This window comes from Artibeus jamaicensis, unplaced genomic scaffold, assembly GCF_021234435.1.
Source record: "Artibeus jamaicensis isolate MK-2021 breed Jamaican fruit bat unplaced genomic scaffold, CSHL_Jam_final contig_335, whole genome shotgun sequence".
NCBI lineage: Eukaryota > Metazoa > Chordata > Mammalia > Chiroptera > Phyllostomidae > Artibeus > Artibeus jamaicensis.
In genome coordinates this window covers 7,177,202-7,193,356 of record NW_026521800.1, presented here as the reverse complement: position 1 = coordinate 7,193,356, position 16,155 = coordinate 7,177,202, and the positions used below count along the sequence as shown (strand labels likewise).

The window sequence follows — 16,155 nt, the reverse complement described above, 5'->3', positions numbered from 1 at the left end:
GACTTTTAAAACCAGTAATCTTTTAAAAAATTTTTAAGGAAAATTTAAAGCTCAGAAACAGCACATCGATAGACTAGAAGTTTGTCTTCACCTTGTCCTCTTTTGAAGGGTCATTTCACTGTTTCCAGCTTCTGGCCTACCTCCATCCTCCAGAAAATCTCTGGCTTACCACTTCCCTGCTCTCAGCCCCTCCCATCTTGGAGTCTTCACAGCCTTTGTTTCCTGTCTCCCAAGTCTGAGGCCTGTAACTTCTATCCCTGCTTTACTCAGGAACTGAAGCTCTCAGGATGAGTGTGCTGAGTTCCCAACTGTAGGCTCTCGCCATCCCTACCCCTTCATCACAGGGGCTAGTGCTCAAGGAACTGTGGCTTAATAGGATGCAAAGCCCAATTTTCTCCCAAAATATTTTATTCACTTTGTGAAATGTGGAGATACATGTAATTCTGACATTTCTCATGAAGGCAAACCTATAGTGTCAAGCCAACTCACTGAAGTATGATGGAAAAGGTATTTTCATTAATTGATTAATTCTACTTCTATTTCTCATCTTCATGAAATGGTCTTCTCATGGGTAAGTCTTTGGAAATTATATGTATAGTGCACTTTAGCATGCATAAAATGATTTTCTATACAACTAAAGCCAAAAGGATAACAGCCAAATGCATGCTCCCTCAGGTCTCCGATATCTTAATTCCACCCCTATTGACCATACCATAGTGTTTTATGTTTTCTTGCCACAAATTTCTTTGCTGTGTTTACTGTCTATGATAGTCTCCTTGCTCTTGTATACAAATAGGAAATATTATACTTAGTGAGATAATAGCAGTCTATATAAGGCTCAGATCATTTCCACAAGAAAAGACCAACAGATAGAACTATTGAAAATTCCCAAAGAGACCCTATTCCCAGTGATTCCCCTCCATCCTCAAGGAGCTGAGAGATAAAGAAGTAACAAGTCCACAGCAGGTATCCTCAGAACTTCTGGAATAATATAAGGAGGTGATAATATCCTGGAAAAAATTCAATTATTCAAAATAAATAAAATAAAGCATTTCAAGGCACAAAGAGGCATTGTGTCCTACATAGTTAGGATGATATATGAAAAGGAAGAACTGGGTTTAAAACTCAGTACTCTCAGCTCTTACTTATTACATGATATGAAAGACATCAATCCTTCTGCTTAATTAAATGTTCACATCAACACCCAACAAGGAGTTCTGGTTCAAGATAGCAACGTAGAAATATCCTAAACTCACCCCCTCCCACAGGCACACTAATATTCAGCTACATATAGCTGAAGTAAAATTTCTTCTGGAGGGGAAAAAAACACCAAATGTAGCTGAATGATTCCTACAGATCAGGTGAACAAGAAAAAACTACAGAGAAAGCAAGAAATGTTGAGACACAATCTCACCATAAACCCCACCAAGAGCATGGTAACTCACAATCAGGAAGGAACTCAAGACTGCACATTTCTCATTGAAAAGTAAAGGGTATGAACCCCCACATCTGGTACCCCAATTTTTAAGATTTGCACCTGACTTCTGGCCAAGATGGAGGCATAGGTGGAAACACGGTGCCTCCTTGCACAACTAAGTTTAAACACAACGAAGTTTTAGTAACAAAAACACAGCCAAACACAGAAAATTGAACTGTATGAAAGTCTGACAACGAACCATTCAGCCAGACCAGTAAGAGGGGCAGAGTCAGCAGCAGAGTCAGCAGAAAGATTGAGCAGGAAAGTTCACTGGGTCAAACCCACCCAGGAGTGTAAGCTGCAGTTGGCAGATTTCCAGGCATGGGGTGGCAATGGATGGACCCAGTGAGGGCGCAAGGCGGCTAGCTGACCATGGTCACGCATTCGTGTGAGCAGATAAACCAAGTGAAGGAGCGAGCACTGAGACAGACCCCTCAGGCTACGGCCCCAGAAACAGGAATTAGAGCCTGAATGCACCAATTGGAAAGACTTTCAGGGTCAAGGTGCTGGGAGAGGCTCCCAGGCTCACAGAGAGTTTGTTGGAGAGACCCACAGGGTCTTGGAGGGTATACCAGCTGACACACCCAAGAACCAGCACCAGAAGGGCCCAATTTGCTTGTGGGAAGTGGCAAAGGGGACAGAAATCTGAGAGAGAGCAGAACAAACACCACTGCCCCTCTCTGACCCTGCCCTCACATACAGCTTCACAACCCAGCAACCTGGGTGGCCCCTCCCTGGTGAACATCTAAGGCTCCACTCTTCATACTTAACAGGCACAAACAGACCAAAACATTATGGCTCAAGAACAGCTCAAAGCCCCAGAGCCAATAATTCTAAGCAGTGAAGAAACAGCCAAACTTTCAGGTGCACAGTTCAAAACACTGGTGATCAGGATGCTCACAGAACTGGTTGATTATAGCCACAAATTAGAGGAACATATGAAGGCTAAACTAATTGAAATGAAGGAAATTGCACAGGAAACCAATAGTGATGGGAAGGAAACTGGGACTCAAATCAAGGGAATGGACTAGAAGGAAGAAAAAAATGACCAAACAGAAAAGGATGAAGAAACAAGAATTCAAAAACATGAGGAGAGGCTTAGGAACCTCCAGGACATCTTTAAACGTTCCAACATCTGAATTATAGGAGTAAGAGAAGGGGAAGAGGAACAGCCTCAAGTGGAACACTTATTTGAACAAATAATAAAGGAGAATTTCCCCAATCTGGCAAAGGCAATAGACTTCCAGGAAATCCAGGAAGCTCAGAGAGTCCCAAACAAGTTGGACCCAAGAAAGAACACACCAAGGCACATCATAATTATATTACCCAAGATTAAAATGAAGGAGAGAATCCTAGAAGCAGCAAGAGATAAGGGGACTGTCACCTACAAAGGAGTTCCCATCAGACTGTCAGCTGATTTCTCAAAAGAGACCTTACAGGCAAGAAGGGGCTGGAAAGAGGTATTCCAAGTCATGAAATCCAAACACCTACAACCAAGCTTGCTCTATCCAGCAAAGCTTTCATTTAGAATGGAAAGGCAGATAAAGTGCTTCTCAGATAAGGTCAAGTTAAAGGAGTTCATCATCACCAAGTCATTATTATATGAAATGTTAAAGGAACTTATCTAAGAAAAAGAAGATAAAAAATATGGCCAGTGAAAGGAAAGAAAACTCACAGTTATTAACAACCACACCTGCAACAAAAGCAACTAAGCAGGACAGCTAGATCAGGAGTGAAACCACAGAAATGGAGATCACAAGGAAGGTTAGCAACAGGGGAGTGGGAGGAAGAGAAGGGGGGAAAAGGTACAGAGAATAAGTAGCCTAGACAGTAGGTAGAAAATAGATAGGAAGGAGGGCAAGAATAGTATGGGAAATATAAAGTCTAAAGAATTTGAGACACGTGGACATAAACTAAAGGGGGGGATGGTGGAGGAGGGGTGTGCAGGGTGGAGGGGAATGAGGGGGGAATAGGACAAGTGTAATGGCATAATCAATAAAATATATTTAAAAAAAGAAAAAAAAGATTTGCACCTGCAATACAAACCCCCCAACTATCTAGCTTTGAAAGGTCATTGGGACTTGAGTCCATGAGACCTATAAGGCTATAACAAAGTGAGAAACAGTTTTGTTTTTTCTTTTAAATTACTTTATTGTTGTTCAATTACACTTGTCTGCATTTTCTCCCCACCCCTTACCCACCAACCTCAGCCAAACAAACCTCCCTCCCTTGCTTCCTCCACCCTCCCCCTTGGTTTTGTCCATGTGTCCTTTATAGTAGTTCCTGAAAACCCTTTCTCCACTGTCCTGTCCCCCTACCCCTGGCTATTGTTAGATTATTCTTAATTGTTAGATTATTCTTCATTGGAATGTCTCCAGTTATATTTTGTTTGCTTTTTCCTTTTGCTGATTATGTTTTGGTTAAAGGTAAGATCATATGGTATTTGTCCCTCACCTCCTGGCTAATTTCACTTAACATAATGCTCTCCAGTTCCATCCATGCTGTAGCAAAGGGTATAAACTCCTTTCTTCTCTCTGCTGTGTAGAATTTCATTGTGTAAATGTACCATAGTTTTTTGATTCCCTCATTTACTGATGGGCACTTAGGTTGCTTCCAGCACTTGGCTATTGTAAATTGTGCTGCTATGAACATTGGGGTGCATAGGTTCTTTTGGATTGGGGTTTCAGGGTTCTTAGGGTATAATCCCAGCAGTGGAATTGCTGGGTCAAAAGGCAGTTCCATTTTTAGTTTTGAGGAAATTCCATACTGTTTTCTAGAGTGGCTGCACCAGTCTGCATTCCCACCAACAGTGCACTGGGAATCCCCTTTCTCCCCATCCTCTCCAACACTTGTTTGTTAATTTGTTTATGATGGCCATTCTGACCAGTGTGAGGTGGTATTTCATTGTGGTTTTAATTTGCAGCTCTCTGATCTCTAGCGATATTGAGCATCTTTTCATATGTCTCTGGGCCCTCTGTATGTCCTCCTTGGAGAAGTGTCTGTTCAAGTCTTTTGCCCATTTTTAATTGGGTTGTTTGTCTTCCTGCAGTGGAGTCATGTGAGTTCTTTATATATTTTGGAGATCAAACCCTTGTCCCAGGTGTCAGTGGCAAATATGTTTTCTCATACAGTTGGTTCTCTTTTCATTTTAATGCTCTTTTCTTTAGCCATTTGAAAGCTTTTTAATTTGATGAGGTCCCATTTGTTTATTCTTTCCTTTATATCCCTTGCTGTAAGGGACACATCATCTGAAGATGTTGCTGCCTGGAATGTTTGAAATTTTCCTGCCAATGTTTTCCTCTAGGACTTTTATGGTGTTACAACTTATATTTAAGTCTTTTACCCACATTGAATTTATCTTTGTGTATGAACTAAGTTGGTGATCAAATTTCAATTTTTTGTATGTAGCTATCCAGATCTCCCAACACCATTTGTTGAAGAGGCTATTTTTGCTCTATTTAATATTTCCCCCTTCATCAACTATTAATTGACCAAAGAGACTTGGGTTTATTTCTGGGCCCTCTGTTCTGTTTCATTGGTCTGTCAGTTTTTATGCCAGTACCAGGCTGTTTCGATTACAGTGGCCTTGTAATACAGTTTGGTGTCAGGTATTGTGATTCCTCCTGCTTTGTTCTTCTTTCTCAAAATTGCTGCAGCTATTCAGGGTTGTTTATGGTTCTATATAAATTTCTGAAATGTTTGTTCTTTATTTGTGAAATATGTCATGGGTACTTTAATAGGAATTTCATTGAATCTATAAATTGCTTTGGGTAGCATGGCCATTTTGTTGATGTTAATTCTTTCAATCCATGACCATGGCACATGCTTCCTTTTGTTTGTGTCTTCCTTAATTCCTTTCATCACTTTTGTATAGTTTTCTGAGTACAGGTCTTTTACCTCCTTGGTTAGGTTTATTTCTAGGTACTTTATTTTTTCTTGTTGCTATATCAAATGGGACATTTTTTCCTGATTTCTGTGAGAAACAGTTCTTAAAGGGTTCACTTGCCTTCCCCACGGCCCTGCAAGGAAGCAACCCACTGAAAAGAAGCTTATTTGATTATCTTAAAACTTCAGTCTGAGTGCCAGGCATCTAAGGACAGAAGCCAGAAAGCACCATCTTTATAGTCTACTTTGTCTTGCCAATGTCTCTGAATAGGAGCTTGTACTCTCAACTAGTACCTTGATTTTTACAGGTACAACCCAGGGAACACCTCTAAATTGTCTGGCTCTTGTGACTAGCAGGGCTTAAACTCAGGACTGCAACCAATGAAGAGTTTTCTTAACTAGATACCACCCTCAGGACACACAAAAGATTGAGATGCCCAGTCTTTATGCAGAAAAGGCCTATTCACTTATCTCTTTAGCTGCTGCCGGAGAGGCAGGTTTCTAATTAAACATACAACTTAGGGCTGACTGTGAACCTCTCCAGAGGCCTTGGAGGGCATGTGTTATCTTCATACTCTCCCTCTGCCATGCACCAGAGTACCAAGATCTCCCAGAGAGCAGCTTGTACATACATCTGGTACCCATTTCTACCTCTGGTGCCCCAGTTTTGGTGGCTGCAACCCAGACTATGCCCCTGGATTGCCTGGTACTGACAGCCATCAGGGCTTGCATTCCTGTGTCCCATAGGACTATAACAGCCGGAGAGACAGTTCTCTTCTGGCTATCACCCCTATGGCACAGCACACACAGTAGACTAAAACACCCCCCCCCCAGATTTTCTTTGAAAAAGGCCTATTTGCTTTCCTGAAGATCTGGTGAGAGGGGCAGATTTCTGGTTGGGAACATGCACAGAGGCTACTGAGGTACTCTCCAAAATAGAGGCCAGTGGATGCCACCTTTGCCTTCTCTCTCTCTGCCTCACTACAGCTCACTACTATCTTCCAGAAAGAAGCTTGTACTGTCACTTAGCACCCCAATTTTTGTGGCTGCCACCCAGGGTCCACCTCTAGATCACTTGGTTCTAGTAGACAGTGGGGCTTGCACTCACACTCATAGTTCCAGAGGACTGTAAATATCTTCATACTTTAAAAGCTGCTGGCTGATGGTCTGTTTTCTAATCAGCCTGAATCTAGGTGTTGACTGAGATCTTTCCCTTTAGGATGCTGACAGTTCTTGGCACAACTTCAAATACTAGGAGCCTCTAAAAATGACAGGCTGCTTAGACTTTCACAGGATTGAGAGAAAATGAAGAGCTAGGGCAGAGTTGAGAAACAAGATTCATCTCTTTATGAAACCACTCCTTCAGATTGGGAGAGGTGGCTATTTTATCTAATGCATAGAAAGCAATTTACTTGATAAACATTTTTAAATAATGGTCATAAAAATACTCATCAATGGTAAAATAATGGATGAACACAGTGAGAACTTTATAGGAAACATTAAAAATATAAGAAAATGCCAAACAGAAGTCACAGACCTTGAGAATACTGCCACTAAACTGAAAAACACACTACAGATGTTCAACAGCAGGAGAGATGAAAGAAAGGATCGATCACTGAACCTTAAGACAGTAAAACTTGCCCAATCAGAACAGCAAAAAGAAAAATAATGAAAAAGGTGAAGATAGTATAAGGTATTTATGAGGCAACATCAAGTGGACAAACATTCACTATAGGGGTCAAAAGGAGACAAGAGAGAAAGGGGCAGAAAGTTTATTTGAAGAAATAATGGCTCAAAACTTCTCTAACATGGAATAGGAAATAGACATCCAGATCCAGAAAACTCAAAAGGGTGAAAGAAATGAATGAAAGAAAGAAAGAAAGAAAGAAAGAAAGAAAGAAAGAAAGAAAGAAAGAAAGAAAAGAAAAAAAGAAGCCAAAAGACCCACACTATGATACATTATAATTAAAGTGTCAAAAGTTAAAGATGAAAAAAGAATCTTAAAAGCAGCAAAAAAAAAAACCCCAAAACAACTTGTTACATATAAAGGAACCCATCTAAGACCGTCAGTTTTCTCAACTGAAAATCTGCAGGCCAAGGGTATGTGGCACAATATACTAAAAGAGCTGAAAGAAAAAAAACTTCCAACCAAGAATAGCCTATCTGACAATGCTGTCATTCAAATGTGGAGATAAAGTGTTCCAGAAAAGCAAAAGCTAAAGGAGTTCATCATTACTAAACCATCTTTATATGAAATGTTAAAAGGTCTCTCTAAGCTTAAATTAAAGGGTGCTAATTAGTAACAGGAAAATATATAAAACTATAAATCTCACTGGTAAAGGTAGATATATAGTTAAACTCAGAACAACCTAATGTAAATAATCTAATGTTATAATTACTCATAAAGCTAATATGAAAGTTAAAAAAGATAAAAGAATAAAAGTAATTATAACTACAATACTTTGTTAAGGAATATGCAAGACAAAAGATGTAAATTTTAACATCAAAAATATAAAACATGGAAGGAAGAGTAAAAATGTAGAGTATCTGAATGTAACTCAACTTAAATTGTTATCAACTTAAAAACAGACTGTCACAAGTTGCTTTATATAAGCCTCATAGTAACAAAGCAAAAAACTATAGTAGACATACTAAAAAAAGATTTTTTAAAAAGGAATCTAAACATACCACTATAGAAAATCATCAAATCACACATAAATAGAACAAGAGAAGAAAGGAACAGAGGATGTACAAAACAGCCACAAAAAAAGAACAAAATGGCAATCCGCATGTACCTATCAATAACTTTAAATGTAAATAAGTTCAATTCTCCATTCGAAAGACATAGTCACTGAATAGATTTTTTTTAAAAGACCCATCTATATGTTGCCTTAAAGAGACTCACTTCAGATGTAAGGACACACATACACTGAAAGGGAAGGGATGGAAAAGATATTCCATGCCAATGGAAAGCAAAGCAAAACTGGAGTAGCTATAGTTGTATCAGACAAAATAGACTTTCATGCAAAGGCTGTACAGTCGTCCCTTGTTATATCGTGGTTCACTTATTGCGGCTTCACTATATCACAGGTTAAAACCCGAGACACAATGAAGCCACAATAAGTGAATCATGATAAAGTGAGGGACGACTGTATACTTCACTAGTGAGTGCCCATATAGAATTTTACATGTTGTTAAAATTACATAGGTTTGAGTGTAGAAAGTGTTTAAGAGCATATGGAGTGTTTATAAGAGTATGGGAAAGGTTAATAAGATAGCGGGAAAGGTTTATAGGAATGTGGGAAGGGTTTATAAAGCCTTAAAATATACATAAATAATAAAATAAATATAATGCCACCACTTCATGGATTTTCACCTATCAAGGGGGGGGTCTCTGGAACATAACTCCCATGATAGGTGAGGGGTCACTGTAATAAGAAACAAGGAAAGTTCATGATAAAGGGGTCAGTCGTATCAGCACAATACAATATTTATACATGTTTATGCCCCTAACATAGGAACACCTACCTATATAAAGCGAATATTAAAAGACCTAAAGGGAGAATTAGAAATTGCATGTTTGAAAACTGCTGAGAGTAAATTAAAAGTTCTCATCACAAGAAAAACTCTTTAATTATGGCAACGGCTCATTAGACTTATTGTGGTAATCATTTTGCTATATACACAAATACTGAATCACTATGCTGTACACCTGAAACTAATATTCATGCACCACTTACTACATTCTGAGAAGTGCATCACTAGGTGATGTCATCACTGTGTGAACATCAAGTACACTTACACAAACCTAGATAGTGTAGCCTACTACACACCTATGCTATATGGTAGATTCTGCTGATCTTAGCTACAATCCTGTACAGCAAGTTACTGTACAAAAACAATGTGAGATTAAAACAAACACACCCTAAAGTGATGTAATCAAAAGACACAGTAAACACCAGATTTATGAGGCTCCTGCCAGCATAACACAGCATACTGTTCTACAGCAAAGTTCTTTTTTCAGTAAGGAGAAAGAGTATTCTAAAGAAACAAAAATGGGAGGCAGTGAAGGGTGGGGAGGAAATACAGACAACTGTAACTGAACGACAATAAAATAATTTAAATAATAAAAAATACATAAACTTCATTGTACTTTAAAAAAGAAACAAAAATATAGAGTAGTAAATATATGTCAATAATATTGTCACTTATCATTATGTGCTATACATAATTGCATGTGTTATGCTTTTATGTAACCGACTGTGCAATAATAGGTTTGTTTACACCAGCATCACCACGAACACATATGTAATGCATTGCACTATGATGATGATGTTATGAAGGCTACAGTGTCACTTGGTGATAGGAACTTTTCGGCTCCATTATAATACTGTGGAACCACCCTCATCTATCAAGTCTCTCACAGACTGGAACATCGTTATATGAGTGACATATTATATGTCAGTTATATTTCAATTAAAAAAATCCAACATGGAAATTTAAGAGACATGAAAACATACTAACACAGTAAAATAATTAAAGAGAATTAAACCTGCCACCTGTTTGTCTTCTCCTAAAGCTTTAATGGAAGCTTGTGATATGTTGAATTGCAAATCAAAATGGATTTCTATTTTCCTCACTTCTCGGTTTCTGATATTAATAGGCTTCAGGTAAATGATGAATATCTTCTTTTCAGTTTCTAGAAAAAAATAAAATATACTAGTGTATATTAACAACTCTAAGTTTTATTTTACATTTTTATAATTTTATAATTTTATAAATATACTGTGATATTTGTCAACTGTCCAGATTTTCCTACAATTATTGGAAGAAAAGAAATATTTTAATGTGTCCTTTTAAAATATTTTATTTATTTATTTTTAGACAGAGGGGAAGGGTGGGAGAGAGGGTGAGAAACATTAATGTGTAGTTGCTTCTCACAGCAACCCCCCCAAATGGGGACCTGGCCCATAACCCAAGCATACGCCCTGACTGGGAATCAAACAAGTGCCATTTGTTTTGCAGGCAGGCACCTAATCCATTGAGCCACACCAGGCAGGGTGAAAAGAAATATTTTAAGGGAGGGTTAGCAACAGGGGAGTGGGAGGAGGAGAAGGGGCGAGAAGGTACAGAAAATAAGTAGCATAGACAGTAGATAGAAAATAGGTGGCGGGGCAAGAATAGTATGGGAAATATAGAATCTAAAGAACTTGAGACACATGGTCATAAACTAAAGGGGGGGTAATGGTGGGGACAGGGGGGTAGGGTGGAGGGGAATGAAGGGGGGAATAGAACAACTGTAACAGCATAATCAATAAAAAATAAATTAAAAAAAGAAATATTTTAAAAGCTACTTTGAAGTTACTTTTATTAGATTCATGTGTGTTTATAGACACACACAATATGATTAAGTGGTTAATTTGGCAGAAAAGAAAGTAACTGATCTTAACTACACAGCAATGGAGATAGCTTTGCCTTCTAAAACTCAATCCATTTTTCAAAGAGTATTTTCTAAATATAATGCTATCATTTACAACAGATGTTTTACATCCCAATTATGTGAAGGGTAACATTCATTCTCATTCTTTTTCTCTCCCAGATCCCACTCATTTCTAAAATTTAGATTAAATGTCAATGGTCACAATATGCAAAATGAAATAATCTACCTGCCTTTCAATGGCCTCCACTTAAACAGGAGAAATGGAAACATCACAGACAGTCCTGTTCCTCAAACAACAGTCTCCTTGAGGGTCCCCTTCCAGGACACCAGCCCTTTACTGACAAATAGTAATTGGTTTAGAACAGAAAATAGCTTGGACCACTGATTTTTAACCAGTGTGCTACAAGAATTTTTTAAAACTTGCAGTACCTAACTATTTAGTCAGGGGCACTGACCTCTTTTTCCTTAGACTGTCAAACAAACAAACAAACAAAAATGATAACAGCCATAACGGGAATAAATGGTAATGGGAAAAAATACAATGAAAATAAAAAATTTTTAATGACAATAGCCGACATAACAATAGCCATCCAGAGTGAATTCCCTGTCTTGAAATATATGTGTGTGTGTGTGTGTGTATGTATGTGTGTGTGTGTGTGTATATATATGTGTGTGTGTGTGTGTATATATATATATATGCCTTAAGAAAGTGACATTCTATTGGTCACATCACATAATAAGGTCATATCTGATTGGTTAATTCTTGGTGCCAAAAATCCTTATATACAAGTATAGGTACCTGCTTTTTAAAAAAGTCACTTTGGAGCAAAAACTGTAGGTATCAAAATTTTACCCATTTTTGACAGATGAGCAAAATACATATTTTTTGGCATGCTACAAAATTTTAGTAATTAGTTTCTGTGTGCCATGAGATGAAAAATATTGAAGATTGCAGGCTTAGACAAAAAAATTAAAGGGAAGCCCAAGAATAAGCCACAGTAAGTGCATGCTGAATTGGAAACAGCTTGAGGAAAAAAAGAGTACAGTCTATGAAAGAGTGAGCAAAGCTAAAGTCACAAACTGTTGAGAATGGAAAGAGGAAAAGAGTGAGACACACCTAGGTCTGGATCTGTGGCTACTGAGTACTTATAACACGGCTGGTACAAATTGAAGTGCACCATAAACATAAATTACACATTAATCTGTGAAGGCTCAGTACAAAAAAAGAGAGTAAAATATCTGATCAATTTTCCATATTCATTACATGTTTGAAAGTTGATATTTTTATATGTTGAGTTAAATGTATATTATTAAAATTAGTCCACTTAAAGCAACTTCTTAATGTGGCTATGTGAAAATTTAACATTAAATATGTGGCTCATATTATGTTTCTATAGGACAATGTTGGCCTAGAAAAAAGCTCATTAATCCCCCAAAATACTGGTCTTGCTGAATATCTAGTCACTACAGGAAAAGTCTATGAAACACTGCAATAAAAGTAATATCTAAAAGTATACATCTAGTTAGGTTGTACAGCTCAACACAAACATACAAGCATCAGAAGAAATTACCTAAAGGCCACACCAAGTATTCAACATACTACTAAAACACTGCCAACTTCTTAGCAAGAAGTTTCATACAAAACTAAGGTGTTGCTTGGAGAATTTGCTAGACAATCTTCAGTGTCCTTGGCTATAAAAATAGAAAAGTAATACCTACCTCCTTCAGACACTGTGAGGCACACCATAAATCATAATCTCACAGAAAACTGATATGTTAATGAAGTACAGAATATTAACTTTGAAGGAAAAAAATTATACTAACTTTGGCAAGTTGGTTCCAGAAAACCATTACAGTAGCAACATCTGGAGTTCAGGGACTTAAACAATAAAAAACAATGCTAGGGGTACCTTAGTCAGAAAACCCATGAAGTTCTTCTAAAATGTTCATTTAGAGTGAACAATGTTTTATGTATCTTAAATTAATAGTAACATCAACATCAGCAATGTTTTATGTATCTTAAATTAATAGTAACAGTTTGGATGCCTTTTATTTCTTCTTCATGACTGATCACTGTGGCTAGGATTTCAGTACCATGTTGAACAAGAGAGGTGAAAGCAGACACCACTGTCTTGTTCCTGATCTTAAAGGAAATGCTTTTAGTTTTTGCTCATTGAGCGTGATGCTGGCTGTAGGTTTTCCATATGTGGCCTTTATTATATTGAGGTATTATAATAGGGGGACCCCCTACTGGAAATGGGGGCAGGGTTGGGAAGCACAGAGGTCTGTGCATAAGTAGCAGCTACAGTGTGGTCATGCCAAGGAGCATGTGTTGTCCTGTCAACCAAGGCAACATATCATAATTCAGCAGGAAGAGGTGTACAGGGTGCATGTCGGGCTAGGGAGGTGATTGGACAGAGGGATATACCCTCCTATCTGCTTCCATCACACAGGGTATTCTGGGGGACATATTTAAAAGAGCAGAGTATGAAAACAAGGAACTCTTGCTTTCCCCTGGCCTTGCTGGTCTGGCCGGACACCAGGGGCTTCAGTTCCCGGGCCAGTGATTTTTGCAGACCACATAGTCCATAAGCATTCCCAGCACCCTTCCCCAAGTGTCCATAGCCTGCCTGGCCAGAAGCACAGCAGGCACTGGGCAGGTGGGGTACAAGGGAAGGAGGCTGGGGCTGGTGGGCCCTGGAACCCATGTGGTGGGGCACTAGCCTCACACCCCTTCCAAGCATGAGAAGCTGCAGCAGCACTGAAGACTGGAGTGAGAGCTGTACAGGCCTGCCTGACCAGGAGCACAGCTGAACTGGTAAGCTGATGCTGAAGAGACAGGGAGCAAGTGCTGGACTGGTGGGCAGAAGCCAAGGAGGAGCAGCATGCCACCAGTGGGACTTCGGCCAGTACACACAGACTCCAAAGGATGCCTGGGGCAAACCATGACAAGAAGTATGCTGCAGCCACCTGCATTTTCCCAGTATTTTTAAATGGGGAAATGAATTCTGGGTGCAGCCTACAACTGATCTGGCCTGGCAGAGAGTGGGACGGTAATTTTATTTGGATATCTTAGGGGGAATGGGCTTTGAATCAGAAACTTGCCTTTATTTCAAATGGTATGGTCATTAAGTAAAAGATTCCTTTTCCTTTCCACCAAACTCTGTCTCCAGAGTTTTGCTTGTTCAGCAGCAAGTGGTGGGACCTCCCCACTGGCTGGTTTTGGTAACAGCATGATCCTTCTATTCCCACTTCGCTGAGAGTTTTATCGTAAGTGGGTTCTGGATAGCATCTTTTCTACATCTACAATAACAGGTAATGACAACATAAGTTGTTTTTAACTTATATTTATGATTACACTTAATTTACATTTCTGGTGAGCTATTTATAACCTGCATCTCTGTACTAGAGATAGGAGGTACTCCCAACTAGTGTATCCTGTCTTTTCAATTCTGTGATTACTTAACTGCTAAGTTTTCCCATCTGTGACACAATAAGAACTATATATTCGGCTTCTGCCTGGGTTCCTGACACAGAGCTCCTAAAATCTTTGTAATTTCCTGAGTGCTAGAAGCACCTTTTCTTCTAATAGTTGGTCTTTGACCCCTGTTCCTGACTGAAGAACTAAGACTCTTAGCATTCCCTGAGTGACAAATGTCTTTTGCATGCTAACGAGGTGACTGCTGGCTGGAGGATCTCTGATGGCATTAGGATGGGGGCTGGTCCCAGAAAGACTAAGGCATGATTAGAGGGTTAGAACTTTCAGACCCACCACTCAAGCTCCAGGGGAAAGGGGCCAGAGATTTAGTTAATAATCTATCATGCCTATGTGATAAAGCCTCCACAAAAATCCCTAAGGTAGAGGTTGGTAGAGCTTCAAAGTTGGTAAATATATCCTTGGTCCTGGAGGATGGAGCACCTTAATTTTATAGGGACAGAAGCTCCTGCATTCAGGGCACATGTGGATCTTGCCCTGTGTACCTCTTTTACCTAGCTGTTCATCTATACCCTTTAATTTAATAAACTGGCAATTTGAATAAGTGTTTCCCTGAGTTCTGTGAGCTATTATAGCAAATTATCAAAACTGAAGAGAAGGTTGTGGAAACCCCAGTTTGTATCTAGTTGGTCAGAAGTACAGGTGGCCATCTGGGCCTTATGATTAGCAGGGGCAGTTTTGTGGGACTGAGCCCTCAACCTGTGGGGTCTGCACTAACTCCAGGTAGTTAGCCTCAGAATTGAGGTTAAGAATTGACAACGTTTGTTGTCTGAAGTGTTGTGAGTGAAGAGTTTTCTTTTACCCTTTCTCTCAGTTCTTCCAACTCTCAGACTCCTCAGAGGTCAACTGGTACAGTTCCAAAATCTAGGCTCCTTCATTTCATCTTCCCTTCATTTCCCAGAGTTCCACTAGAAAAGTCTCTCCTCCTCTTCTGCCATCTGCTTTACCACTTCAAATATCACAGTCCCAAAGTTTCCCTCTTTTTCCAATAATATCCAACAGGAGAAACTAAAAGTGGCTGCACATTAAAACAAATTCTCACATGCATTGAAAAGAACCAATACAGAAAACTAAAACATTTGAAATGGGCCAAAAAGCTCCTGGGTGCCTGTCTACAATCCTTCCTGGGTTATCTGTACTCTTCATGGTCTTTGAGCTATTTCACAAATCTGTGAGTTATAGAAAACTAATAATAATATAAATTATTCTTGTCCTTAGTAATTCAAATTAATTGTGTCTGTGGAATGCAATTGCCTAGTCTTAAATATATTTGTAAACTAATTTCAGTATTGTTTATATATATGTGTGGTTTTAAATTCTCCTTTGAAGTGTTTATTACATCTCACTGACTTCCTCAATTAATAAATTAAATAAAATCTGAAACTCACATTCATTTAATAAATTTGTATGAGGATCATGATTACATCTTTTCAAAAATTATCATTTAACAAAATGATGAATTTAGCTTATATACACAAAAAAATTTAAGGGAAACTTAGGGCTGAGAAAGAATTACCTCATCCTAAGGGGTCCATGAGAGAGCCTTCAGTTACAGGTTCAAGGTTAAGAAGGCTTTGTTCTCCCCAGGACTTGTATGATGAGAAAGAATTGTATTACAGATTAGGTTTTCACTTTTCATCCTGTTTTCAGGAAGCTGAGCACCAAATATGAATATCCATGGTGTCTACTTTAGACTAGCCTTCATGGCAGACGTTTTTGTTATTCTTGTCTGTGTTATTGATCTTCCATTTTTATTATTTTGGTGTAAATATGCAAGCTGGTCTAAATTCTCTGTGGAAAGATGTGAAGTATAATATCCATATTATCACATAACACTTAGTTTTTAACCTTTAATAA

At 38.7% G+C, this 16,155-nt stretch overlaps 1 protein-coding gene across 1 annotated transcript in view; it reads right to left on the bottom strand.

Annotated features, from left to right (window-relative positions):
- Positions 1 to 16,155, bottom strand: part of SYCP2L (synaptonemal complex protein 2 like) — a 76,309-nt gene that overhangs the window by 37,873 nt on the left and 22,281 nt on the right. The window contains exon 15 of the mRNA XM_053664114.1: positions 9,922 to 10,061. Coding sequence (XP_053520089.1) covers positions 9,922 to 10,061 — 140 coding nt within the window. The remainder of the gene's footprint in view (positions 1 to 9,921; positions 10,062 to 16,155) is intronic.